The sequence below is a fragment of the Vipera ursinii genome (assembly GCF_947247035.1).
Source record: "Vipera ursinii genome assembly, chromosome: 2".
NCBI lineage: Eukaryota > Metazoa > Chordata > Lepidosauria > Squamata > Viperidae > Vipera > Vipera ursinii.
The window spans coordinates 1462145-1489811 of NC_139513.1; the positions used below are offsets into that span (position 1 = coordinate 1462145).

At 42.6% G+C, this 27667-nt stretch overlaps 1 protein-coding gene and 1 pseudogene across 2 annotated transcripts in view; both read left to right on the forward strand.

Annotated features, from left to right (window-relative positions):
- Positions 1-2525: 2525 nt before the first annotated feature.
- Positions 2526-6541, forward strand: LOC310633213 (vomeronasal type-2 receptor 26-like; the record flags this gene model as incomplete). Its single annotated transcript, XM_083350898.1, has 4 exons — positions 2526-2531; positions 3018-3245; positions 3883-4009; positions 5646-6541. The coding sequence occupies 4 exons, from the start codon at positions 2526-2528 to the stop codon at positions 6539-6541; spliced, it is 1257 nt and encodes a 418-aa protein (XP_083207024.1).
- An 8587-nt stretch (positions 6542-15128) lies between these two features.
- The window catches only part of LOC310633214 (vomeronasal type-2 receptor 26-like), a 165187-nt pseudogene continuing 152648 nt past the window's right edge, over positions 15129-27667 (forward strand). Inside the window, exons 1-4 of the transcript in view lie at positions 15129-15263; positions 16635-16772; positions 20470-20596; positions 22744-22893. The product of the transcript in view is annotated as a vomeronasal type-2 receptor 26-like (transcript). The remainder of the gene's footprint in view (positions 15264-16634; positions 16773-20469; positions 20597-22743; positions 22894-27667) is intronic.

The following is a 27667-nucleotide window of genomic DNA, read 5'->3' on the forward strand; positions in this document are numbered from 1 at the left end:
TTTATATCCTGCCCTTCTCCGAAGATTCAGGGCGGCTTACAAGCTTAGCAGTAGCCTTCATTCTATGTATATAGAGCCTTGGTGGAGCAGTGGGCTAATGCCTCCTTAAGTAACACCAGCTGCCTGCAATTAGTGCAGGTTCGCATCCCACCAGGCCACGGGTCAGCAACCCGCGGCTCCGGAGCCGCATGCGGCTCTTTGAGCCGCCTCATGCAGCTCCCAGTCGCCTGGTGCGCGCGCACCTCTCCGAACGGGTGGAGGTGCGCGCGCAGCTCTCCAAACCTTCAAGGCGGCGCTCTGCCCAGAGAAGCGGGAACTGCCCAGAGAAGCCACGATTTCCCCTCGAGGAAGAAGGCGCCAGATGCGGTTGGCCCCGCACGGAAGGGGGAGCGGCGGCGGGGACGACGGAAAAGCCGCAGAAATGGCAGGAGAGATGCTGACTGGCGGCGGCCTCGGAGGAGGCAGAGGGGGGGAGGGAGGGAAGGGTGATGGGGGAGGGGGGTCAGCCAGAAGGAAAAGGGAAACTCATCCCGCAGAGCGGTTGCGAAAAGAGGGAGGAGATAAGCCAGCCCGGTACCTGGATCCGATTCCTGTGTCTCCTCCGCTCTGCTATGATGTCCCTGTTTGGTCTCCTGGTGACGTGGGGCTAAGCCGGAAAAGGGGGACGGGGAGACCGAGGGAGGGAGGGACGGAGGGAGGAAGGAAGAGAGAGAGAGAGAGATGGAGCCAGCACCAGCCAGCCAGCGGGCTCGCGAGGGGCGGCAACCGCGTGGGGCGGTAATGCGTGCAAGCCCTTGGGGAGGCAGGGCGGGAGCACGGTCCGGCCGCCGGGCTTCCTTTCCCACTTGTCCGCATCGCTCCAAGCAACTGCATTGTTTGGGGATGGCGACGCTGGTCGTTTGCTGCGGGGCTCCCGCTTGGAAGGGAAGGGAAGATTTGTGAGGGGAAGATGTTGATGACAAGCTTACATTTCCTTTAAAATGCTGTTTCCCGAGGCGCTCGGCTAAGGAGGAACTTTTTTTGTGAGTGTGGCTGGGACGGAGGACTTGTCCTGCACGTCCACAGGCAACGAGGGCAAAACCCCTTGCGACCTGGTTGTGAAAAATGGGGAAAATGAACACACACACACTTGGCCTCCCCGTCGCCTGGATTCTCACTTCCCCTTCAGGCATGCTCTGAGACTCAGGCACGCGGCGCTTTTCATTTGCGGAGCCGGGGGAAAAAAGTTGCCTTTCCCCAAAGTGCCGCGACTCCCTTGAAGCGACTCGTAGCGGGCCCCATTTCCCCCCCCTCCGTGCAATTTATGGCTATCCCCCATTTGCCAGGTCTGCAACTAGAGGCGAGTGCCTCGCCTTCAGCCGAAGGGCAAAAGCCCGATATCGTCCCGCTCCCGTTCCCTCAGAGCGCTGCTTGATGGGCTCTCTGCGTGGGTTAAATGGTCATCTCTGTCCGTTCCCACCCCCCGCCCAACCCTGCCATCGATTTTGAAAGTACCGCACACGACACACACACCCCGGGGCAATTGAAGAAAATAGGATGATGAAGGACTGCAAACTAACACGTTACACGTCTCCATCGATTAACCATTATTTCCCTGAATGACAAGCAAGCCGGTGGTCAAGTAAGTGAGGGTGACGATTTATTTACACGTGAGACAGGGAGAGACGATTTCTTTATTCCGCCGGTGAGCTCAGCACCCGGCAAGCTTTGGCGAGTCAAGAGCGCGGCTCTGGGAAGCGCGCCGGCCTTTTCTGCCTGGGTTTTATGAGGGACAAAGTGAGTTGGCCTGGAAAGCTGCGAAATGACCACGCTTCTCCGTTCTGCCTGGCCCTGGGAGGATAAGGACGAATTAGCAGCAGCGCTCGTTAGCAGCAGCGCCAGGAGCGTCCCCCGGGGCAAACAAGGGGAAGGGCGGCTCCCCCAGCCTCACAGGGCAGCTCCCCCATCCTCGGGAGCGGCAAGGATCGGGTTTCTGCTCGGAGGGAGGGGGGAGCGCAGCTCGCACGGTCTGGCTTCGTCCTCTGACCTGGCCCAAATGCCGCCTCTCTCGCCCCCTGCGCCAGGGCCAGGCTGGGCACGCGAGGCGTTGTTCCCCTCCCGCAGGGCAGCCGCGGAGCAGACAAAGAAGGGAGGGACGTGCTCCCTCCTTCTGCCCCCCTCCGGAAAAGCGGGCAGGGGGTGGGCTTCCTGGCTGGGCTTCCTTGGGATGCTGGTGCCTGAACAAAGGGCGAGAGCCGCCCAAGGTGGGCTGCAGCAACTCGCTTCTCTGCCCCCCCTCCAGGCAAGCGGGGCTTTGTCCCCCGCCTCTCTGGAGCTGCCCGCGGCGCTCCGACCCTCCCACTTTTAAAAGCCGCTGTTCTTAGGAGAAAAGCCCCCATCGCCCCCTCCCCCTGCGCGCACCGGCCTGGCCCCGTTTGACGAACGCGGCAGGTCTCCGGACGGGACGGCGCGCACCTCTACAAAGGGGAGACCCGTCGCCGCGCAGGTGCCTCCCATTTTGCGCATGCGCAAAATGTTTTTTGCGCATGCGTGTGAGTGGACGCATGCACGTGCACTTTTTGCGGCTCCCACTTTTTTGTTTGTGCGACGGAACCGGTTCTGAGTGGCTCCTTTCCTTTTTTCGGTTGCCGACCCCTGCACCAGGCTCAAGGTTGACTCAGCCTTCCATCCTTCCGAGGTAGGTAAAATGAGGACCCAGATTGTTGGGGGCAATAAGATGACTTTGTAATAATGCCACTTGGGGTGTGTGTGAAAGCCCTAATAAGCAGGCATATACATAGAATGAAGGCTACTGCTAAGCTTGTAAGCCGCCCTGAGTCTTTGGAGAAGGGCGGGATATAAATGGAATTAAAATAAATAAATAAAAATATATGCCTGCTTATTAGGGCTTTCACACACACCCCCAAGCGGCATTATTACAAAGTCAGCTTAATTGCCCCCAACAATCTGGGTCCTCATGGAATGGAAGAGAGCTTTTTGTATCTGTGTAACATTGCTCATTTTCTCTTCCATTCCAGCTTCATTCTTTCCTTCGAACCTCTCAGTTTTACAATAATTCCATCAATGGGGTATATTTGGATGAGAATGGAGAGCTGGTAGCAGACCTGCACATTGTGAACACAGTGGTTTTCTCTAATATGTCTGTTAGCAAAGTGACAGTTGGGAGTCTAGAAAGAGTGGGATCCTTGGATTTCAAGCTCACGATGAACCAGAATGCGATTGCAAAGATGGAAATGCTGAACAAGGTGGGGAAAAGACTTTTGGTTTTTTTTATAAGGTCTTACCAAGAGGATTGCAGAGTTGGGGCAGGGATAGGGTTGGGATGTCATCTCAGTTCTCCCAGAGTGGAAGCATTTATTTTTGGTTAGATGTTCATGTGTCTATGAAAAAAAATCCTTAACCATTCCAGTTAACTGTTTATCAGACTTCTACAAGATAGGTAGATTTATATTATTGTCTTTTAACATGTACTGCCCTGTTCACCGCCCTGAGTCCTTCGGGAGAAGGGCGGTATACAAATAAAATTATTATTATTATTATTATTATTATTATTATTATTATTATTATTATTATTATTATTATTATTATTATTATTATTACAAGTGATTGATTTTGTCAAAGCAGAAATCCATTCAACTTTCTTTTCAGTAAGTACACTGAGAATTTAAAATAAAATTGTAGTGGGAGAAAAACTAGAAGAGAAGATAAATAGGCAAACAGCAAGCAACCAAATCAGTTTGAGGAGCTGTAAATTACTTGTAGGCTTCGAATTTAGCAATGCTAAACTTTGAATTGAAGATCCCCAAACATTTCCTTTGGCGTCTTTTAGGAAATAAAATAATTCATGTTGTGGATGTTATTTTCCCCCCTCTTTCTGGCCAGCCCCTGCCTTCTTCCAGGTGTGTGGAAAGCTGTCCTGCTGGGTTCATGAAGGTGGCTCAGGAAGGGAAGCCCATCTGTTGCTACAATTGTCGTCCATGTGCAGAAGGAACCATCTCCACCATGGAAGGTGGGTGACAGCAGGAGACAGGGGCAGATTTTGGGGAGGACCATACAGTTCCCCTGAGTTTCTCCATGAGCATACATGTTGGAAGGCTTGGCCAGAGTGGGTTCCACCTCTCTGAGTCTTGTTCAAGATATACATTTAGTATGCCATAGTGAATTATAAAATACCTTAGAGATTAATTTGTTATATAGGTCAAGCAAACAGGGGTAGAGATCATGGATAAAGGTACAGGAATAGTGCGGGCTGAGTATCGTGAGAGAGACGACATCTCTTGCTCTTTATCTTTTACAAAACATCTTCCATGTTTCAAATTACTATTTACTTCATGGCTCTGAATAGTGAGAGTTTCCAGATTCCAGAATATAATGTTTGAACTTTGATTGGATCTTTGGAAGAGGATTGACCAAATTCTGGCAAGAATCCATGTCTGGTGGGCACTTTGGACAATCACAGTTTCAGGTTGTAGCTACTTGCCTTTTATCAAAGGATTTATTTCTTTGCTAAAGGATTCTCATAGAGTGACTTTGATGTACTCCTCATTCTATTTGCAGTGTGTGTGAATGTATGTGTGTGGGAGTTGGTAGCACTGTGTTATACTCTTTTGACTGTGCCATCTGTTCAGGGGGTGCCCTTTCTGGTCAGCTTCAGGTGACTCCTGGGTTTATACTTCCTGAGGCTGACATTGCAGAGGTTCTGCTGGAGGCTCCTCTTAAAGTTATTTTCAGAGTCATGGAGAGGAGAGAAGAGGATGGGGAGGGGAGGAAAGGGGAGGAGAGGAATCATGAGTTGGGGTTGAGCCAAACTTCCTTATTGATCTTATTGGAAGATGCTCCTCTTTCCGATAATAAAAAAATGAGGAATGCATTTTGATGTCCTCACTCCACATCCAGCTCATCGTCAAGGGCCACTCCACCTACCGTTTCTTTCTCCATGGCAAAAGTACTGTTTATCTACTTCAGCTTGCATAAGCTATGCTAGGTGAACCTTCACATATATTTCATTCCATTGTAGGCTGGATCTTATTGGTACCCAGTGGTGTAGCGTGGGGGGTGCAGGATGGGCTGGCTGCACTGGGCGCAACATCTGGGGGGTGCACTCGCACTCGCAGCTCTCTGCCCCTGCCTGGCTCACTCACTCTCTCTCACTGCAGTGCTGGCTGTGCGAATCCGATCCGAGCCGCCGGGTCGCCGCTCACTGTGGAGGGGGGGTGCCAGGCGTGCGGTGCAGTGCGGAGAGAGAGCGAGGGACTATCTGGGGGAGGGACAGTGCAGCGGCTGGGTGCTTGCCCCAGGTGCTGACAACCCACGCTACGCCACTGTTGGTACCTTAAGGAACTGACAAAAAGCAGAGCTTTAGTTTTAAAAAGGTTCAGCAGTGGGAAGGTAAAATGGTGAAACTGCCTTCCTTCCTTGAATTCTTTCTTCTTCCCTCCCTCCCTCTTAACAAGTTCATTGATGAAATAGTGACATCAAAAAAAGAAAAGAAATATTGAGATTTCTAAATGGAGAGAAATGAAGAAAGATATTGACTTCATCTTTACACATCTTTATATATGCTCACACCAAAAACTATTTTATGCAAACAATGCTTTTCATTAAAGGGCATGTTAAATGGAGACCCTCCTCTGGCTCTTTTTCAGATGCAGAAGAATGTACCAAATGTCCAGAAGATCAACATCCAAACACCAATCAAGTTCACTGTATTCCCAAGATTGAAAGCTATCTTTCTTATAAGGAAAATCTGGGAATTTTTCTGACTTTCATTGTGTTGTTCCTCTCTTTAACAACAGGCTTCAGCTTGTGCATCTTCATTAAATTCATGGAAACACCAATCGTCAAAGCCAACAACCAGGGCCTCTCCTACATTCTCCTGGCCTCTCTCCTGCTTTCCATCTTGACCTCTTTTCTGTTCATTGGCCGGCCAAAGACAGTGACCTGCCTCCTCCAACAAACAGCCTTCAGCATTATGTTCTCAATTGCCATTTCTTCAATCTTTGCCAAAACAATCACAGTTGTGTTAGCTTTCTTGGCCAAAAAACCAGGGAATAAAGTGCAGAGATGGTTGGGGAAGAGCTTGGCCAACTCCATTGTCCTTTCTTCTTCTGGTCTCCAAGTTGTCATCTGCAGCATCTGGTTGGGCACTTCCCCTCCATTCCCTGACTCTGATATGCACTCCCAACCTAGAGAGATCATCCTAAAATGCAATGAAGGCGCTGTCGCCATGTTTTATGTTGCCCTCGGATACATGGGCTCCCTGTCTGCTGTCTGCTTCACAGTGGCTTTTCTGGCAAGGAATCTCCCTGGGGCCTTCAACGAAGCCAAGCTGATCTCCTTCAGCATGCTGGTCTTCTGCAGTGTCTGGGTGTCCTTTGTGCCTGCCTACCTGAGCACCAAGGGGAAATACATGGTGGCTGTGCAGGTCTTCTCTATCTTGGCCTCCAGTGCTGGATTGCTGGGCTGCATCTTAATCCCCAAGTGCTATATTATTATTTTTAGGTCAGATCTGAACACCAAAGAACATTTGATGTCAAAATAAAATAGAAAAAAATGACTTTTACAAATCTATTATTTTTTTAAAAAATGTCATTTAGTAGGCTTGATTAATAGGTTTTGATCATTTAATGTTTGTTTTTTTATTTCTTTATTTAATCTCAATGCTGCACATCTTCGCTAGGAATGACTCTAAGTAGCTTACAATCCAGACAAAAGAAAACAAAAGATTAAAATAATAAATAGTAGCATTAACATTAACACTCAAATACTTTGGCCACCTAATGAGAAGGAAGGAGTCACTGGAGAAGAGCCTAATGCTAGGAAAGATTAAGGGCAAGAGAAGAAGGGGACGACAGAGAATGAGGTGGCTGGATGGAGTCACTGAAGCAGTAGGTGTGAGCTTAAATGGACTCCAGAAGATGGTAGAGGACAGGAAGGCCTGGAGGAACGTTGTCTATGGGGTCGCAATGGGTTGGAAATGACTTCACAGCTAAGAAAGCATTAACATAGGTTTAAAATTGACAAAGATGGGAAGGAAGAGAGCAAGATGCACATGGGGAGGAGGGATACCTCTTATTTCTAAAGCTACCTGTATTTATTTTCCTCCATATTCCTAAAGAAACCAATAGCAATGCACCATGTCTCATTTTAGTTACAATAGGGCAAAATCAGTTTCCAGATGGATGGGACTATTTGGCAGGCAAATGGAGACATAAGGACTGTGGCTCATAATGATCGTAGGAAGTTTTATCAGAACATTCTTATAGCAACCACTGAATCTTCTAACTAAGATCATTTTTCTTTGCAGATCTAACAGAAGGGCAGCAAGTAACCTGAGAATGATTATGCTATCGTTTATGAAAGTGTATTTATGGATCATTTTCTCCCTTTTTGCATGATTTTCCCTTCCTTTATATAATTATTTCATAAACAAATAAACCCAACTAATACATTGTAGTGGAGAGGGGAGTTGAGGTGGGATCAGCGCTGGCTGGGAGGCTTTGCTGGAGTTCTACAGATTCAGTGCGAAGGTTGGGAGCCCTGGCAGCCTCTGTGGTGGCTGGTGGCGGGGCATGTTGCTTGGGGAGGCTTTAAAAAGAAAGAGGAAGTTGACTGAAGGATGGCTTTTATTCTTTTCTCCTAGTGGGGCAAGCCAGATGGAGGGAGAGAAAGGGAGGACGTTGGCTGGCTGGGTTTTGTTTTTATTCTTTTCGGCGGGGCAAGCCAAACACATGCATATGCCCTGTTGTCATCCCTGGTGCCAGATCAAAAATTGTGAATCCCACTTCTCACATCATTTTCTCTGGAATCATAACAAAGAGCCCAAAGCAAAGAATCAAACCTCATCGCAATGTTTATTAAACAGTATGTACTGGGAATGGAGACTTCTCCAAAAGAATAGTATAAAATTCATCCAAAGAAAGAGATATATTCACATCATACGCTCACATCCCATTCATAACGTGATGGTGTTTTTATGAGTTTGTGTGCTATGTTTAAAGCTGTAAGCCACTAGTGTAATCTATGTATGTCGGGCTTATTTGTTTATTAAATAATTATAAAATATTTATACATTTCAGAAAGGAGGGGAAAATGATTGAAAAAGGGAGAAAATGATCCATGTCTACATATTCATAAATGATAGCATAATCAATCTCAGATTACTTTTTGCCCTTCTATAATCTGCAAAGAAAAATTAACTTAGTTAGAAGAAATATTTGCATCTTCAGATTCAAGGGTTGCTATGGAAATATTCTGATAAAACTTCCCACAGGTTGCTGTGAGCTGCATTCCTTATTTCTCCATTTGCCTACCAAACAGTCCCATTCATCTGGAAACTGATTTTACCTATGCTATAGTGACTAAAAATGAGACTTGGCATATTGCTATTGGTTTCTTTAGGAATACATAGGAAAATAAATGTGGGTAGCTTTAGAAGAGGAATACCTCCTCCCCATGTACACCTTGCTCCCTTCCTTCCTATCTTTGTCAATTTAATAATAATAATAATAATAATAATAATAATAATAATAATAATAATAATAATAATAATAAGAAGAAGAAGAAGAAGAAGAAGAAGAAGAAGAAGAAGAAGAAGAAGAAGAAGAAGAAGAAGAAGAAGAAGAAGAAGAAGAAGAAGAAGTTGGAAGGGACCTTGGAGGTCATCTAGTCCAAACCCCTGCTCAGGCAGGAAACCCTATAGCATTTCAGACAAATGGCTGACCAGTCTCTTCTTAAAAACTTCCAGTGTTGGAACATTCACCGCTTCTGGAGGCAGGTTGTTCCACTGGTTAGTTGTTCTAACTGTCAGGAAGTTTCTCCTTAGTTCTAGGTTGCTTCTCTCCTAGGCTGCCTCGTGGATTTAACACTGAGCGTGTTCTGGCTTTGATGGATGCAATCAGGTTGTAGATCAGCCCCTGGTTGGCCTGGGGCAGGCCGAGGTGCACTGGGCCAGTCCTTCGCTCTTTTCAGAGCAGGTCCCAGGGCTGGATGGAACCACATGTTGGGCCACATCCGGCCCGCAGGCCTTGTGTTTGACATGTCTGCTATATAGATATGATGCCTTCCTATAGACAGACTTTTAGGAGCCATACCTATGTCAAACAAAAGAGGTTCGTGAATGGTGGGAAAGTTTGTAAGACTTAAGCAGAAAATAGTTGAGGCCAGAGAAAAGAAGTAAAGAAAAAGTGGCAGAGGAGGTAATTTTGGAACAGATACTCCAGATCTGTATTCTACAGATACTCCCTACCAAAGTGAGGTTTTGAGTGCAAGAACACAACCCAGAATCAGGTCAATTGAATTGGCTGAGAACTACATGGCAGGAAAAAAAATTCAGAGGATGTTTGGAAGGGAAGATGCAGAAAGAGAGTGGAGAATAAGAAGAACTGTTCCAGAAAGTAGGAAGTTTAAGAAGCTAGAAGAGAAATTTCCAAGGAATAAAGAAGACTTTAGCTCCTGCCCAAATTAAAGGAAGACAATGGGAAGTCAGGGAGACCCGTAGTTGTTGCAACTGTGGGGAAAGTGGCCATTTGTCTGAAGGGTTTTTATTATGCATAAGCTTGATGTTAGTAATATCGATATTAGTAGTGATGCTTTGTAATCATATATAATCATCTTTTTTATGTTCAAGCAGCTTTGTAGGTGCTTTATATTGGGAAATTAGTTATATAAAAGCAAATGTTTCATGCTTTAGGTACAGGGGATTGCTTGCATGAAAAGAGCATGGGGAGGGGAGGGGGAGAAGGAGTTGTGGTGGAACCTGGGTTGCTGTGTAGGAGACATCATCTAGAAATTATTTTTCTGTACCTTTTGGTTCCTAGTACCAAGACCAGATCTCCTTGTTCTGGAAAGGTATAAAAGGTGGAAGACACCTTTCCTGGTTTTTGCCATCATCTCTCTACCAGCCACCAAGAGAGATGTGGCCACCCAATTCTATTTTGATCAAAATAAAAGTAGTTTGCTTGCTGAAACCTTGGCTCGGGATTTTCTTTTGGCTCTTTTAAATTTCTGAGTAATTCTGGGGCAATTGTGAGGCTAAGTGTAAAACCTTACGTCCGTATAGAATAATTGGGGGTCCTGTGGTCTTCCAGATGTGGCTGGGCAACATCTTTCCCTCTGGCTGGAAGCCTCTTCCCCTTCGATCCTGCCCCAATGGGATCCTGCAGTTCTTGGGCCTGATCCTGCTGGAAGTGGACACCGTTTTGAATACTCCGACGACTCCTTGTAGAAATGGCGGCTGCTTTTGAACTTTTCCACCCTGATCCTCAGGCTGTTGGGAGACTGCAAAGGCTTGGAAAACCAGAGCTGGAAATGTCACAGGAGTCACAAAACACCAAGTGCATCTATGCAACCAGAGGAACTGCCACCAGGACCCCTAAACCAACTTCTGGGTGGTTGTGGCAAGAAATCAGGTCACACCATTCACTGCACTGCAGGTGCTGTGACCATCTCAACTGGAAACCTAACAGCACAATTGTTTTATTTAAACCAAGAAACATCAAAATTAAATAGCTCTCATTGTATCATTCATACATTGGAAAGACAATACAGAAAGTGTCAAGTGCTCTTAGCCAGCTCTCAGGCCAAAAATGATGTTTCTAGAACAGATGGCAAATGAAATTTCAATTCGGTTACAAGGAATTATAAAATCCGCTCCAAATTAGGATTAACACATGGAAATCTCATTGAAAAGAAAATCCCAATCTCTCAACATTAGGCTGGGTTCAAGGATACTGAGTGCTTCCATGGAGATAAAGCTCAGAAAGCATTAGAGTTAAGTGTCACCAACCCCCCCACTGAAGGACAGGCAAGAGACCCCATTGAAGGACAGCAGAATTCACTTTCCTGGTTGTTGAACTATCTCAATGCAGCATGACTTTCTGGATGTGTCCTAACAGGAAGGACTAAGACCAATACAGAACACTGCCCCAACAGGTCTATCTGTGACTTTTCTCTAACGTGCTTTTCTCCAGCTACCCCTCCTTACATGGAAGAAGTTCAGGGTCCCAAGAGCAGAAGGTCCTTCTCACTGCAATCATCCCCATCCCTGTCTCTGAGACCTCTTCTCCTGTGTCTCCAGTGACTGCCTTTGATGTAAACATCAGACTGAAGCAACATGGAAGGGATCTTGCATCAGAAAAGGATAAATATCACAGGTTTTGCTTTTTGTGCTCACATTACAGGACAGAGGAGCTGTGCTCTTGAATACATTTTCTCTCTCTTTCAGGTGAATCTTGGTTTCTCTGTTTGAATCAGGAAAGCCACTGGATATTTCATCCTGTCAGAATGCCTTGAATTCTAATTCTTTTTTTAGAAAGAGGAAGGAAATTTATTCCACCCCATGAATTATGGATCTCCTGCTTCTGCTTCTGATGCTGCTGGTGCCCCAGCCACTCTCTGGGAAGCTGAGAATGAAGTGCCCACTGAATTTGGACCACCAGGATGGAGAAAAGCCATGGAGCTATTATAGGCCAGGAGATCTTCTCATTGGTATAGTCATCTCACCATCAAAAATAGCACCTGCAACATTACCTTTCAACATGGCTCCTTCTCATCAGATTCATCTGTAAGTCATGTGATGGAGTTTCATTCCCTCCATTTGCAGTTCTAATGGTCTTCTTTTTTCTTCTTGTTTTACTTGCTCTTATATTACATTTGAATATAAATTGTTTGAATCCTTTTGATTAATACAGCCTGTCCCTTTTGCCTTATTCTCTGAGAGTAGAAACATGAGGCAAATGAAACCTGAAAGAAGTTGACATTCTTCTATTTTCCTCTGCTTAACCATTTCCATATTTTCATAACCGATTGATATGCAATGTCTGATTTTTAAAGGAATAGAAGATGACTTGTTTTTAGAACAGCTTCTCTGGGTTACTTATTAAAATCTCCTTCCTTTAATGGTGGTTCTTCTTTAATGACTGAATTATTCTGGGCTATGAATATTAGTACAAAATAATTGTATGTTTCTGATTTGTTAAACCTTTTTGAAGACTATCCCCGTCCTCAACACTAACCATATTAAACGGTAATGGGTAACTATCACTTGCCTCTAGTTTTGGATCAATATTGGCTTATGATTCAGCTAGTTTGTAGAGAAAAAAGATGATTAAATGGAGAAAAAGTGTTGTTGTTGCTGTTGATGATGCTACTATTAACATGATCATGGTTTTACACTAGTTTATCCTATGGAAAACAATTAATACTACCCATGATTTTCAATATTGAAGTGGTTAGCAAAAATCCCCGGCTCCTGCATAATCTCACACTTGGCTACAACATCCATGACAACTATGATAACACCCTTGGCATTTCAGATGCCTTGCTGGACATGCTCTCTACTGGAGAAGCCAACGTTCCCAACTACAGCTGTGGAAGGAAGGACAAGCTTTTGGCTCTTGTTGATGGAGCTAGCAGAGACAGATCCATCCAGATGTCAACATTAGGAGGCATCTACAAATTCCCACAGGTTTGTGTTTGTCCTTCCCTTTCTGTAAAGTGAGTGTGGTGTTGGTGTGTAAGCGATAGATCCAACCATGTTTTCTCTACGGAATTCAAGATTATTTTGAATAATAATAATGATCAGTCTATACTTTGAAAGGCACTTTACTCCCTTCTGAGAAATGGCGCCAAGTTAATAATGCCCATCTCACTGCAAAAGCCTCTTTCTCCAAAACAGTCCATCTCCTCTCTTTCCTCAAAAGCTTTTGTAAAGTGTAGGCACAGGGCTGCAGATCGCCCCTAAGGTTTTTTTGTAGGAGGACCATGCCCACCACAACATCACTACCATCAACTTGGATGATGAAAGTTTCCTCAGGATCAGGGTCTTTAAGAACTGCTGCTGCAAATAATCTTTTCACCTCACCATGGCATTTGTAAGTGATATAAATAAGGATTGATATATACAATTGGGAGGAAGCAAGGATCAAAAGAGACCTGTCTTTTCATCACAACATCCCAATTGCTTAGAGGATTCTGCTGCACTCTTGTGAAGGTGAGGAGAGGCTCTGTGTTCAATCAAAGGATCTTCTGTACTGATGGAAAACTCACATTTTTAACACGGTCTTAGCCAAAATAATGATATCCTCAATCATGACCAAATCTCAGATTTTTAAATAGAGTCCTACGGAATTACCTTTCCTACTGATAATAAAACATATATGTATTATGAACCTTTAGGGCCACTAAAATTAACCAACCATTTTATTAAAAATCTATAAATATGTTAGACAATGTATCAACTATTTTTTGCCCTAAAGTTCTCATGATCAAATTCATCATAAAAGGTTTGAAGAGCAATTATGTCAATTATTTAAGAAAGAGGGAGATCAATATCTTGGATTGCATTTTAAAGAAAGAATCTATTGGGGTGCTAATATTAAAAAAATGTATTTCCTTGTGCTCAGAATTCAAAAATTACATATAATAAAGCCCTTTTTGCAAGGAAATTATGGTCTTATAGTAAATTATGGGATTATAAAGAAATGCTCTTTTCATTCTTTATGCTTATTCTATTGTACTTATTTTTCTAAATTCTGTTTTCACATGCAGTCTTTTTAATGTTCTATATTTTATATTCTGTATCTTGATATGGCCTAATGACTAATCAAGAGGAAAAGTTCTAATATTTGCATGACAAAAATGTTGGATTTATTAAAAGCTACAAAATGGGACTTGGTAGGACCCCAAATATAACACAGAATTGCTTTTTTCAGGTCAGTAATAGAATTGCTTCAGATGCTCTGAGTGATAAAAGTCAATTCCCTTTTTTCCATCCGATGTTCCCCAAAGAAGGCATCCAGTACCCAGCAATTGTCCAAATTCTCCTCCATTTTGGATGGACCCTGATTGGTCTCTTTGCTCCAGACACAGAGAAGGGAGAGAATTTCATGAGAACATTTACTCCTATGCTTGTCAAGAATAGAATTTGTGTGGTTTTATCGCAACAATTCTCAACAACTGGACGTACCACATTCCTCAGGGATGCCCTCTCTAAGTGGAGACAAGTCAACATTGTTGTTCACTTCATAGAATTTGATTCCCCTTGGGACACAATTTTTACCTTCAATTCAGCAGTTGAAGGTTTGCCAGGACCCATTGAAGGGAAAGTCTGGATCCTGACAGTGGTTGGAGCATTTTTAGCAAAAAAGGATTGGCATCTCAAGCACATCCATAGTATTTGGACCTTTCTCTTTCAATGGAAAAATAGTTGGAAAAACGATAATGCCTTAAAAACAGATTTCCTTGTGGAACCTGAATTTCAAGCTGAGTATTTTCACTGTTCTGTTTCAAAACACACCTTTTCTGTCAAAGTCCGGAGAAGATGCACCCAGAAAGCACCAGTGGAGACCCAAGAGAAAAATAATAGGATGCAGATCCAAAATGATGGCTATACCTACATTGTCATTAAGATTCTGGTTCATGCCTTAAATGCTGCATCCAAACCCCAGAGGAGAAGGAAGAAGGGTGAAGAGAGGTTGGGGGCTCTAGGGCTGCAGCCTTGGAAGGTATGGGGTCCCAACAAGGATCCATGAAACTAAATTCCTTTTCAGAGTCTTTTGTGTTCTCTGGGCTTGGTGGTTTAAGATCTTATGCTTCTGTACAACATCTCCTACTTATCGGATGAGTGCTGCATCCTCCCTTCAAAAACCAAGACCTTTTATATATTTGAAAAAAAGTTCCCAGATTTTTTTCTGATTTTAAACTCCTGTAAAATAGGACAAGAAACAAATGTTGGAAACTGATCAAAGAGAGAAGCAATCTTGAATTAAGGAGAAACTTCCTAACAGTGAGGACAATTAACCAGTGTAACAGGTTGCCTTCAGAAATTGTGGGTGCTCCATTACTGGAGATTTTTAAGAAGAGACTAGACAGTCACTTGTCTGAGATGGTATAAGTTCTCCTGCTTGAGCTGGGGGCTGGACTAGAAGACCCCCAATCTCCCTTCCAGCTCTATTCTATTCCATTCCATAGATTCTATTCTATTCTATTCTATTCTATTCTATTCTATTCTATTCTATTCTATTCTATTCTATTCTATTCTATTCTATTCTATTCTATTCTATTCTATTCTATTCTATTCTATTCTATTCTATTCTATTCTATTCTATTCTATTCTATTCTATTCCGACATGGCTCTTCTGCTTGATGTCTTTCCTCAAGGCTTAAAGCCTTTCATCTCTTCCTCCCCTTCTCTGTCCTTGACTAAAGCTGGTGAAAATTTTGTGCAGTGCCTTCTCCCAGTGTGGTACCTGCAACAGGACCTGGTATCACTCCACTGATCATTAATGACATTATTGAAGAATTAATAATATGGTTATTATCAAAACACTAACTTATTACTACTACTTTATTATAATCAGAAACCACATAGAATAATGTGAGAAAAACTACAAATGAAATATTAATACACATTATAGCTGCTACTCATTACATACATGCAATCATGTATAGAATCCTGATGCTAAGAAATAGTTAGTTTCCTACTGAATTTTACTCATGCACCTCTTTCTAACAAAAAAATAATAATCATATTTTTGTTTTCTGGAAGCTGTAAGGCCCTGCCTCAGCTGAATCTCTTGCTTTCCGCAGAATTCTTGAAAGTGGCATCGTTTCAAAAGGAACTTTTATTGAGAGTCAGTGACAGCAAGAGAAGGCAGGCAGAACCTGAAGTTCCCAGGTGAAATTGTTAGGCTAAGCCCCATTTTTCAAAACCCCTCCCAACTGCCCAGTCCATAAGAGCCAATCCAGAGGTGCAAAGAGGTTGTGAAAACTCAGACGGAAACTGCCATAAGATGTTTCCAGGCATCTCTTCCTTGGCAGATGACCTCAGGCAGCGGTACCAAGTCAACAAAGCAAAGCTAAACACATCACAGGAGAGCTCCAAAGGTCCCCCCTCCCATCAGGATGGCAGCATCCTGACGGGGATCTACAGGGACCTGAGAGAAGCTGGGAATTTTTAAAGGAGACCAAAATAACTTTGTGCAACTGTTATTATAATTTTTGCATCACAAATTCATGATTTATCTACTTCCTTTATTAATGAAAATGTAGAAGAAACGATGACCAAGGTCTAACTGTTTTTCATAACTCCCCAATTTTATCAGTAATATTAATATTTATTTAAGTACAAGTTTTGAGACAGTTGTATCCACTTAATTATCTAATACCATCCCGCACTCAATTAACTAGATCCCCATTCATCACATCATGAAGCATCAACTGAGCTATCAATGGTAATGCTGTTAGGCAGGTCTTCCACTTCAAGTATTTAGGTATTCAATTTCAGAACACTGGCGCTTGGACCAGACATTGAACCCAGGTGCTGAATTCGGCCTCCTGTAGCCATCAGCAGATTCTAAGATTTTTCTTTACCCAAGGAGGCCAGTTCATCCCTTCTGCTCTGCGTATATATAAAGCCAAAACCTTGGCCCAAACTCTTTACGGAATTCCCATATGGATATGGGGCTTCAAGGATTGTATTGAAAGAACCCAGGCTGTTTTTCTTAGGAAACTTCTGGGTCTCCCTCCCTGTGTTGGCTTTGCTCTGATGTACCTGGAACTGGGCATTCGGTCAATCGAATGCATGGCGTGGATCAACACCTTTAAATGGTGTTTTTGGGTGCTCTTCTCGGCAGTCCCTTGTAGCTACCTCTCTGGTGTTTGCTGACCCTCATACTTCTCGTTGGGATAGGGAGCTGACGAAGAAACTCCACTTGCTAGGTTTTACAGGGGATGCCTTGGGAGATTATGGCCTTAAGGACGCCCAATATAGGGTAGTCCAATGACTTGTAGACATAGATTTGCAATATTTAAGAGCCAGAGCTAACAAAACCTGCTCCCCTCTGATCTTCAGCCAATCTAATAATTATGAACTGAGGATGGCTTCATACTTCTACACTCTAACCATCCCCAAGTATAGGAGAGTCTTCTCTCTAGCCTGTTTCAATGTCTTGCCCTCAGCACTACTCGACGGGCGATTTAAGAGGCTCCCGATTAGCGAGCGACTATGCCCCTGTGATAGGGCTGAGGTTTAAACTGTGGAGCATGTCTTTTTATACTGCCCTATGTATAACGCAGGCAGAACTAAATTACTGTCTCTCCTTAAAATAGACCCTTCTGGTCCCAATGCTAGTAATTTCGTCTTATATTGTTTAGGGGATGGCTCCTCATACATCACTTCTCAGGTCTCTAAATTTTTTTTAAGAGCTGTAACTATTAGAGGAGAACAATGTAATTCCCCTCAGCCAAGGCTTCTGGTGTCCAATTGTCTATGATTTTACTTTCTCTATGTGACCGCAAACAAATAAATTATTATTATTACATCATGAAGCATTTTGTTAATTCTTTGCTAAAAACAAATTATACCACCAGCATTCAAACAATGTGTTAAGGAAGTATAACAATACACGTGAATGAGTTTGGAGGACCAGAGAAAGAGATGCAGGGAAGGATCAGATAAGATGGTTTTGAGGGGGAGGCAACCCAGAGCTGTATAACAGGCAGAGAAAGAAACTCAGAAAAAGTCCTCCCTAAATTTTTTGACTGTCAAAAGAGAAGGTGAAAGATTTGTACTTTCATACTGAAAGATTTTGTTAACATAGCCTTACAATAAAGTAGAATTACTTCATCTGTTCATTTTTCCTATTTTCTCTATGTGAATGAAGATTAGCCTTGCAACTTTCTTCTTAACAAATCTTTGCTTTCTGGTTATCACCCTATTGTTTGCAAGGAGTTTATGGATAATCTAGTTATTTGTGTATTCTGTTTACTTGAAAGGTGACCTTTGCTCTAGATATATGATTGACATTTTTTGTCAATTACATTTTGTCAATATACATTTTATCAGGATACTACATGATTTAGAAATATTGCTGAATCTTTGTACTTTAGTTTTGAAGATAATGGTAACACTTGTTCTCCCAACTCACAATATTTGCAAGTTAAATAACCATAGAAGAAAGATTTAAATGTAAAAAGTGATAAGAAATAAGAAACCAAGATTTCTGCTTTTAATTCCTGGATGTTTCCATTCTAGTTCCATCTATTTCTAAAGAAGAGGGAATTGTACAATCTTTCTCTGCTGAAAGTGTATTTGGATCAGAATGGAAAAGTAGCAGCAGATCTGTGGCTCTTTAGTAGGGTATATCTCCCCAAGGAGGATCCCATCGACAAGCGATTGGGGAGGTTTGAAAGACAAAGACTTACAATCAACCAAGAAGTTTTGTCACAATTACAGTTGCTCAACAAGGTGGGGAAAATATTGATGTCTTTTCTCTTTTTTCCAAAGCCTTTTCAAGTAGGCTAAACCCAGTCAAAAAAGTGGGTAACTTTCACTGAGAATTGAATGTGTGGAGTAAAACCTCTATAATTTTCTTAGGCAGATAAGCATGCTTTACTTCTATTGACCAAGGTTTCCCTTCTGATGCTGTCATGCTGAACCCTGTTGTAAGCTGATCCACAATGAAATATGGAGTGATTATTATTTAGGACACAAATCATTGCCATTTAGTGTCCCTTCAGCAGTTAAATATCACTGTAAAAGTGGTGAGACAGGGCCTCATATGCTGGAGATTTTGGTGTTAATAGCTACAGGTTCACTAGTTTTTGCTCTTCAAATATCAAAGAGTAAGGCAATTCGGTTGACCAATCCCTGAGTTCCAATTTGGTCTTTTTCCAATGAAATGGAATTAAGACTGGATGGAGGTCCTTTTGGTACAATAGTTAAATAAACTTCATCTTACCTTGATTGGAGTCAGGGGTCTCCCAGAATTGCAGGCTCATACTCTGGGATGTTTTTTAATCTGCTTAGAACATGCTTATAATTTCCTCTCTTCAACCCCACTGGGATAGTGGAATTTAGGGAGGAGGTCCAAGGTTTTCAGTTCACATGAAATAATAATGACTGGCCTGATGTGAGCTCATTTATGGATGGATTGATTGATTGATTAAATTTATTTGCTGCCCATCTCACCATGAGTCCTGTCTGCTCCCACAGGGAGGGCCTTCTCAGGATAACGCCAGTTAAGGAATGCCGGCGGGTTATTCCTAGGGGAAGAGCATTCTCTGTGGGCACGCCTGCCCTCTGGAATGATTTACCAGTGGAACTCAGGACCACCCCCCCGATCTGTGTTCATTTCGCCAGGACCTGAAAACCTGGTTTTTCGATCTATCAGGCCTGGACTGAAGGGGTTTTAGCTTTTTAAATATTGTTTTAATTGGGCTTAATTAATTTAATGTATTTTAATGTTATATTATCTTTTATATTGTATTTTATGCTGCCCTGTAAACCGCCCTGAGTCCTTCGGGAATAGGGCGGTATAGAAATTTAATTAAAAAAATAAAAAAAATATGATAATGGCTTGAAAACTGAAGTATTGAAGCATTGCTTTGGTGCAAAAAAGAATGTCAGAAATAATAAGGGGCAATTTCGAGGGAAATTTACTTAGATTTGGGCATTCGCTTGTAAAAGTGCACTTCATTTGAAAATTCCTTGAATGCAACTGTTTATCTTGATTGTTAGCTGCCTTAGGACACGCTGAGATTCTACAAATCAAACTAATAATAAATATGAGCGTGTATTTCCCTGTCAGATTGTGTTACCTAATTGTATTCTCTCAACAGAAAGGACCTTGTATTGGATATCTTGTGTTGAGTATCCATTTCACACATAAGACTCACACTCATTACCCATGTGGTGCCCCAAAAGATCCCTGATTCACCCTTTTTGAAGGACACGTTCTCATGACCTCACCTCCATCTCACCTCACTACAGTGTTAGAAACTAGTCAGCCTGTTTTAGTTTTAGTTCACCAGCATGGCAGCCGTATAAAGTGGACAAATATATATATGAATGAAGAATATATTTAAGGTTGACAGCCCTTCTCTGTAAGGGAATTTCCCTTTTTATTTTAACCGGAGATAATTTTGGACTGCTTTCAGTGGGAAGCAGCTTTGCAATGTTTTATGTTCTCCAGAAGAAACCTTTCCAGATCCTACTGGTCATAAGTTTCTTTCTTCATCACAGTTTTATTCTATTTCAATAAATCCAATTAAATGAAATTTTAATAAATTTTTACAACAAAGTTTACTCTAAAATTTAGTATTTTAGATATTATATTTTAAAACAAAGCATGTATGAAGAATGGAGGAATGCCTGTTAATTCTAGTATGAGGAGGAACCCACCAGTTGTCACTTAATGCTTAAATCTTTTCTCAATTTCTTCCCTCCAGACTTTGTTAAGTAGAAAGCTACTTTATTGTAATCTGATAAATCAGAAGAAAAGGAGAGGAACTGAATGAGGCATCTGCCTGCAATTGTACCTCCTGCAACCATTTGAAAGTGGTCGGAGATTTCATATTTGCCTACATGAAGTCCAGAAATGACTTGGCTGATGTTCATGTCTACCTCCATTTTACATGGATGGTGACTCCTAACATATTTTCTTTGGCATTTCTTCTTTTTCTATTTAGTCTTTACCTCAGTCTAAATGTGTGGAAAAATGCCATCCTGGATTTGTCAAGCAGGCTCGAGAAGGGGAGCCATTTTGCTGCTATGACTGCATTCCTTGTCCAGGGGGGACCATCTCCACTCAGGAAGGTGCGTGACCCCATAGGGAAACTTTGATCAACATACATGTTAAAGACACATGTATGTTTGATTGTTTAGTTCTCAATTTTCATGGTGTCCAATTTCTTCCCAAAATGGGATTTATAAGAAAAATATACTGAAGGGTGAGGTAGAAAGAAGGATGATGTGGATTGCATGGGAAATCTCTCTTTCATTTCCTAGTTTGGATGTTTCCGTCCATATTTCTCTGTCTTAGAAATATCTGTATTCTTTGTAACTTGAGGAATGATTTTAGATCAATGGGGTTTGCTTACGTAAACCACCTTCGCGTTATAGGCTGATAGATACATCAATCAATCATTCACTTAATCAGTTAATCTTTAGTAAGATCATATATCCTTATAAGCTGAAATATTTAATTGGAAGGAAAAAATAGAGGGAGGGATGTTGAGTTAAAGGAACAATGAAAACCAAACAGAGGATTCAGCATAAAATCATCAAATAGATATTTCCTTTCCACCTTTTCTTATCTTTCCATTTTTCTTTCTTGTTAAATACTGTAGTGAGATATAACACACACACACACACACACACACACACACACACACAAGGAATATACTCGGGGTTCTGAAAGGAAAAAATTCTAACATGAAGAGTTGGGATTAAAACGATCAGACTGAAGGGGGAAACAGAGAACTAATTAAAGGCCAATCTACTAAATAGCCTTTGATACCAATGTTGAATTCATTCTCTTTAAAATATGGAATATGGAACATGGAAACATATTGCTTCATCTTCTCATTTTTACAGGGTAAAAAACTTTACAGATAACACACTCAGTTCCTGTTGTTGAATTCATTTATGAATTAATCTTCCTTAAGATGTTTTTTTCAAATTTATTTATCAAGTTTATATGGCTATTTCACACAAAGTGACTATTGGTGGAATACAATTAAACCAATAATAAAAGTTAAAACATTGATTTATAAATGCTAAGAAAGCAAGAGAGGAGTACATCAAGATGCTACCTACCATGCAACCAGCACACGGGCCCCATTATCAGGGGATCCCCAGGACCATTGAAAGAATCACATTTTAAGGAATTTCTAGAAGGCCTAATAGTTAGGAGACACTCTCAATTTCAGGATAGTCAATTATTATTTTTTTTGTGAAGGGGGCTGTACAACCTGTCCTGAAATAGTCAGTGTATCAACCCTTCTCAAGTGGTTTTCCATGGATCCAACCATGTTAGACAACTTTTATCCTCTGTCCAGTATTTTTTGAGCAGTGTATTGAGAGCATGGTTGGTGGGTCAATCATCAGTAACTGAGTTTAAACATTTTTGGGATAAACATATGTCCATCATTTGAATTTGTTTTGAAAAAATATATGAAATAAAATATTAAATAAAAAAGAAAACAAAAACCTCAAAGGGCAGACTTGATCCCGCACTAGGTTTTTTTCTGCCATGAGTTTTCTATTACTATCTTTTTATCCCATACTCATAGGGTTGCTCCTGAAAACCATCTGGAATTTATAAAATGTTCCAGAATGCAAAGGCATGCATAGTGTTGAGTTTCCGTGTGTTCTTCCATAGGACACCCTTGCTGTGCAGGCTCCACAGAATCCCAGTTTCTTTCCAGGTGCAATTAAATTCACCTTTCAAACCCTCCATGAGACAGAACCAGTGTATCTGCAGGGTTTCCTCTGCTTCAAGATATCTGCTTGTCCAATCAGAGCAGACATAATTGGCATACAAACAATCTGTTTCCTAAAAGATTCCCACTTTATGGATCATGAGAAGCCTGCCTTTTCTGTTGCAGTTTCTGCCCTATTGGACTTACTCCCACTTGAAATTGAATAGCTCCCCCCATCTTCTTAAACTTCTGGAGACTTGTTACTTCTGCCAACCATTTGGAATAAGGTAAGGTCAGTGCAGGATACGAATCTGGTGGATTACCTCAGAGAAGGGAGTTTGCAGCACCAGATAGCTCTTCTTTTAATTTTATGTTGTTGTTGTTCTTTTTATAGTTGTGTGTATTGGGGATTTTTGTTGTTGTTGTAGTGTAAGTATATTCCATTTACTCAGACTATTTTGTCAATCTGTATCACATCTTATCCAAAGTTTTTCTTGAAATTTGAAAGACTTGAAAAGAAATATTACTTTCTTTTCATAGATACCAAAAAATGCACCAAGTGCCCAGATGATCAATATCCAACTGAGAACCGAGTCCAGTGTATCCCAAAAAGAATGACGTTCCTATCCTATGAAGAACATCTCAGCATCATCCTCATCTCCTTTGCTCTACTCTTGTTCCTAATCACAGGCTTTGTTTTAATCATATTCATTAAATACCTTGAAACTCCTCTTGTCAAAGCCAACAACCGGGACCTCTCCTACATCCTCCTGGTCTCCCTTCTGCTTTGCTTCTTATCCTCCTTGTTCTTCATTGGCCGACCAAGGAAAGCCACCTGCCTTCTCCGACAAACAGTGTTCAGCATTGTCTTCTCAGTAGCGGTGTCGTCTGTCTTGGCCAAAACAATCACAGTAGTGCTGGCATTCCTAGCTTCAAAACCAGGCAATAAAGTGAAAAGATGGTTGGGCAAGAGCTTGGCCAACTCCATCATCCTTTCTTGTTCTGTTGTCCAAATTCTCATCTGTGCCATGTGGTTGGGAGTTTTTCCCCCATTTCCTGACTCTGATCTGCACTCCCAGCCTGGAGAGATCATCGTTCAATGTAATGAAGGCTCTGTCACCATGTTTTATGTTGTCCTGGGCTACATGGGCTTCCTTGCTGCAATTTGCTTCACTGTTGCTTTCCTGGCCAGGAACCTGCCTGGAGCTTTCAATGAAACCAAGCTGATCACCTTCAGCATGCTGGTGTTCTGCAGTGTCTGGGTTTCTTTCCTCCCCACCTACCTAAGCACTAAAGGAAAATACATGGTGGCCGTGCAGGTCTTCTCCATCTTGGCATCCAGTGCTGGACTATTGAGCTGCATCTTCTTTCCCAAGTGCTACATTATCCTCCTGAGACCAGATCTAAACACTAAGGAACATCTAATGACAAAAGCAGGGGAATGATTGTGAAATTGTTTCTTAGGTTGGTAATGCCTAAATTATCCATTATTATTGGTTATATAGTCTTCTTTTGGATTTGAATGAATGAATGATCCTTTGTTGTCAAAGTACAACCATGTATATATTGAGATTGGCTGAGCCTCACTTCATGCCCCCCCACCCCAACTCACAGTGACAACAAACCCATCATCTTGTTAAACCATGTGAGCTAATTGCACAGCACACCGGCCTCACAAATCAATCATATATAAAGATATTTCCTGTTCAAGAGCCTGACAGCCCATGGATAGAAGCTGTTCTTCAGCCTGTTGGTATGGCTGGCTATACTGCTGTATCTCCTAACTGATGGTAGGAGAGTAAAGAGGTACCGACCAAGGTGTGAGTCATCCCTGAGAATTTTCCTCACTCTTCCAAGACAGCGAGCCCTGGTGATGTCATCCAGTGGTGTCAGGGAACAGCCCATGATGTTTTGTGCTGTGCTTACCACCCTCTGTAATATTTTCCTATCCATGGCTGTCAGGCCAGCATACCAAACCACAATACAGTGCGAGAGGACATTCTCTATAGTAGACAGGTAAAAGAAGTTTCTGTTCTTCCTGGTTGACAACTTATGTTTATTAAAACTAAAGGAAATAAATATGTGAAGTTTGTTAGTTAAATGAAAATTCAGGTTAATCATCAAATACATTAATAATAAATAAATAAGTAAACAAACAAATAAATATTATGTTTTTTAAACTATTGGATTTCCTCCTGTTCCTCAGCACACATGTCAACCAATATTTGGTTAAAGAAACTCTTCAAGACAAGAGACATACTGCATGAGTCATTTCCTGGGCTTTATAGTGGTGTAAGGTTGGCAGATATCTTCAAATATAATTAGTGAGGTCTGAATCTCATCTCTTTCATGGTTCTTTATGAACTGATATTTCCATTCCCCAAGTTATGGGTTCTACTGCGGAGAAGAGAGTAAGTAAAGATGATATGGTGTTGCAACTCTCTCACTGGTTTTGGTGATCCTTCTCTTTCTCCTGAGGTGTTCTTTCTTAGCAATCTCCCTTCATTTCAGTTCCCAATCTAGTTCCATCTTCTTATTATTTATTTAATTCAATTTGTATACTGCCCTTCTCCCAAAGGACTCAGGGCGGTGAACAGGGCAATAAATACCAAAATACCAAATACAAAAATTAAGAACAGATTAAACCATAGTGCCCAAATACAATAAATAAATTACTTAAAAACCATAATTAAAACCCAAACCCATCAGACCAGGCCGGCTTGTTCAAACAAATAGGTTTTTAGATCACATCAGAAGGAGCGAAGGTCGGGAGCCATCCGGAGCTCAACCGGTAAACGGTTCCACAGATCAGGCTCACCCACAGAGAACGCCCTCCCCCTGGGGGCCACCAGTCGATAATCTCTGATCAGTGGCACCCTGAGGAGGCCCTCTCTGTGGGAGCGCATTGGGCGGAGGGATGTTGATGCCGGCCGCAGGTGCTCCCTAAGGTACTCCGGACCCATGCCATGTAGGGCTTTGTAGGTCATTATCAGCACCTTGAATCTCACCCAGAAGGCAACTGGAAGCCAATGCAGCTCACGGAGCAGAGGTGTAACATGGGAGTATCGGGAGACTCCCAACACAACTGTCGCGGCTGCATTCTGCACCAGTTGGAGCCTCTGAGTGGTCCTCAAGGGCAGCCCCATGTAGAGAGTGTTGCAGTAGTCTAACTGAGAGGTCACGAGCGCATGAGTGACTGTACACAAGGCATCCCGGTCTAGATAGGGCCGCAACTGGTGCACCAGGCGAACCTGGGCGAAGGCCCCCCTAGTCACAGTTACTATATGATCTTCTAAGGAAAGCTGTGAATCCAGGAGGACACCCAAGTTGCGAGCCCTATCTATGGGGGGTAATAACTCACCCCCCCATAGTCAGAGGTGGAATAATCTGAATTTCCCAAGATGCCGGCACGCACAGCCACTCAGTCTTGTCAGGGTTGAGCCGAAGCCTGTTCCTCCCCATCCTGACCCGAACCGCCTCCAGGCAACGGGACATCATGTCGAGGGCATCACTGGAGTGGTTTGGGGTCGAAATAAAAAGCTGGGTATCATCAGCATACTGATGATACCCAACTCCAAAACCACGAATGATCTCGCCCAGAGGCTTCATATAGATGTTGAACAGGAGAGGCTAGAGGACTGACCCCTTAGGAACTCCGCAAACGAGAGGCCTCTTATAGTCCAGCAAAAAAAATCCCCAATATAAAAACCAATAAAAACAAAAACAACACAATAAAATTAAAAAAAGAAATATCTGGTACCACAACTTCCCTTCTATGAGATAACCCACCAGATTCTTATCTTGCACTGACCTTACCTTATCCCAAATATCAGGGAGAAGTAGCAACTCTCCAGAAGTTTAAGAAGATGGGGGCCTTTTGAATTTCAAGGAGAAGTGGGTTCAATAGGGCAGGAACTGTACCAGAAAAGGCAGACTTCTGAGGAACCATAAAGTGGCAATGTTTTAGGGAACAGATCTTTTGCATACCAATTATATCTACTCTGGTGGGACAAGTTTTTTTAAATTCAATTGTGAAAAAAGTAAGGTTCTGCGTTTAGGCAGGAAAAATCAAATGCACAGGTATAGTATAGGTGGTACCTTGCTCGATAGTAGTAACTGTGAGAGGGATCTCGGAGTCCTAGTGGACAATCACTTCAATATGAGCCAGCAGTGTGCTGCAGCTGCCAAAAAAGCCAACACAGTGCTAGGCTGCATTAACAGAGGGATAGAATCAAGATCAAGTGAAGTACTAATACCACTTTACAATGCCTTGGTAAGGCCACACCTGGAATACTGCATCCAGTTTTGGTCACCACGATGTAAAAAAGATGTCGAGACTCTAGAAAGAGTACAGAGAAGAGCAACAAAGATGATTGGGGGACTGGAGGCTAAAACATATAGGGAACGGTTGCTGGAATTGGGTATGTGTAGTTTAATGCAGTGTTTTTCAACCACTGTTCCGCGGCACACTAGTGTGCCGCGAGATGTTGCCTGGTGTGCCGTGGGAAAGATTTTTTAAAAAATGTCAAAAGCTCCTCCCTGCTTTCCCTCCCCCCGAGTTGGGGCCGAGCGAGGGAAGGGGCAGAGGAGACGTCGGCAAAGCGAACCGCGGTGGGAGACGGCAGAGGCCCCTTTGGAGCTGGCCGCTCGGTTTGCCTCCTCGTTAGGTAAGGCACCCTCAGGCCCCTTTAGAAACAGCTGGCGCCGTAGTCGCCTGGATCCAACTGCCTCCATTCCCGTTCTGGTGGGCCCAGGGTCCACTTTCTCCATGCCTGATGCCCGCGAGGGGCTTCCCGGCCATCATTCAAGGACACATTTTGGAAGAAGCGGCCTCGGAGACCTGCTTTCCCCCCCTCCCCCGGTCTATTTGGGAGAATGGCCGTCTGATTTTTCCGATATCTAAGATGCTGGAGGGGGAAATGATGAGTTTAAGGAGCAAGACCCTCTCCGCTCCAGGGTGGGGAAATTTGGGGTGGGGATTCCTTGCCTCGTCTATCATTAAGAGTTAGGGATTTGATTTTTTTCTCCATATTCGAAGGTCGTGGAAGGGGAGATAGTGGAAAAGAAAGGAAGGAAAATAATGTTCTGACTATGTAAAATCGAGATCGGTTTTGGAGTTTCTGCTTCTTGGAAGAGACCTCCTCTCTGGATGAGAGATGAAGGTCCTCCATGTTTAGATTTTGGTTTAAGATGCTGGCTGCATTTGCTTTCACAGTTGAAAAAGGCGGCTGTTTTTAAAAAAAAACAAATCCAAACCCAAACGGGGTCTTCTCTAACATTTTTCATGCAGAAGGAAGTGCAGAATTGGGGATCCTGCTCTTGCTTGCAAGATTTGGAAGTATCATTTGATATTGGGAAATACTGATCTGAGGGATCTGGGACAGGGCTTTGGAATAACAATTCATTTCATTCATAATTAAGGTTTTCTCAAATCTTTGAATCAAAATTTAGTAGAGCAGACTGT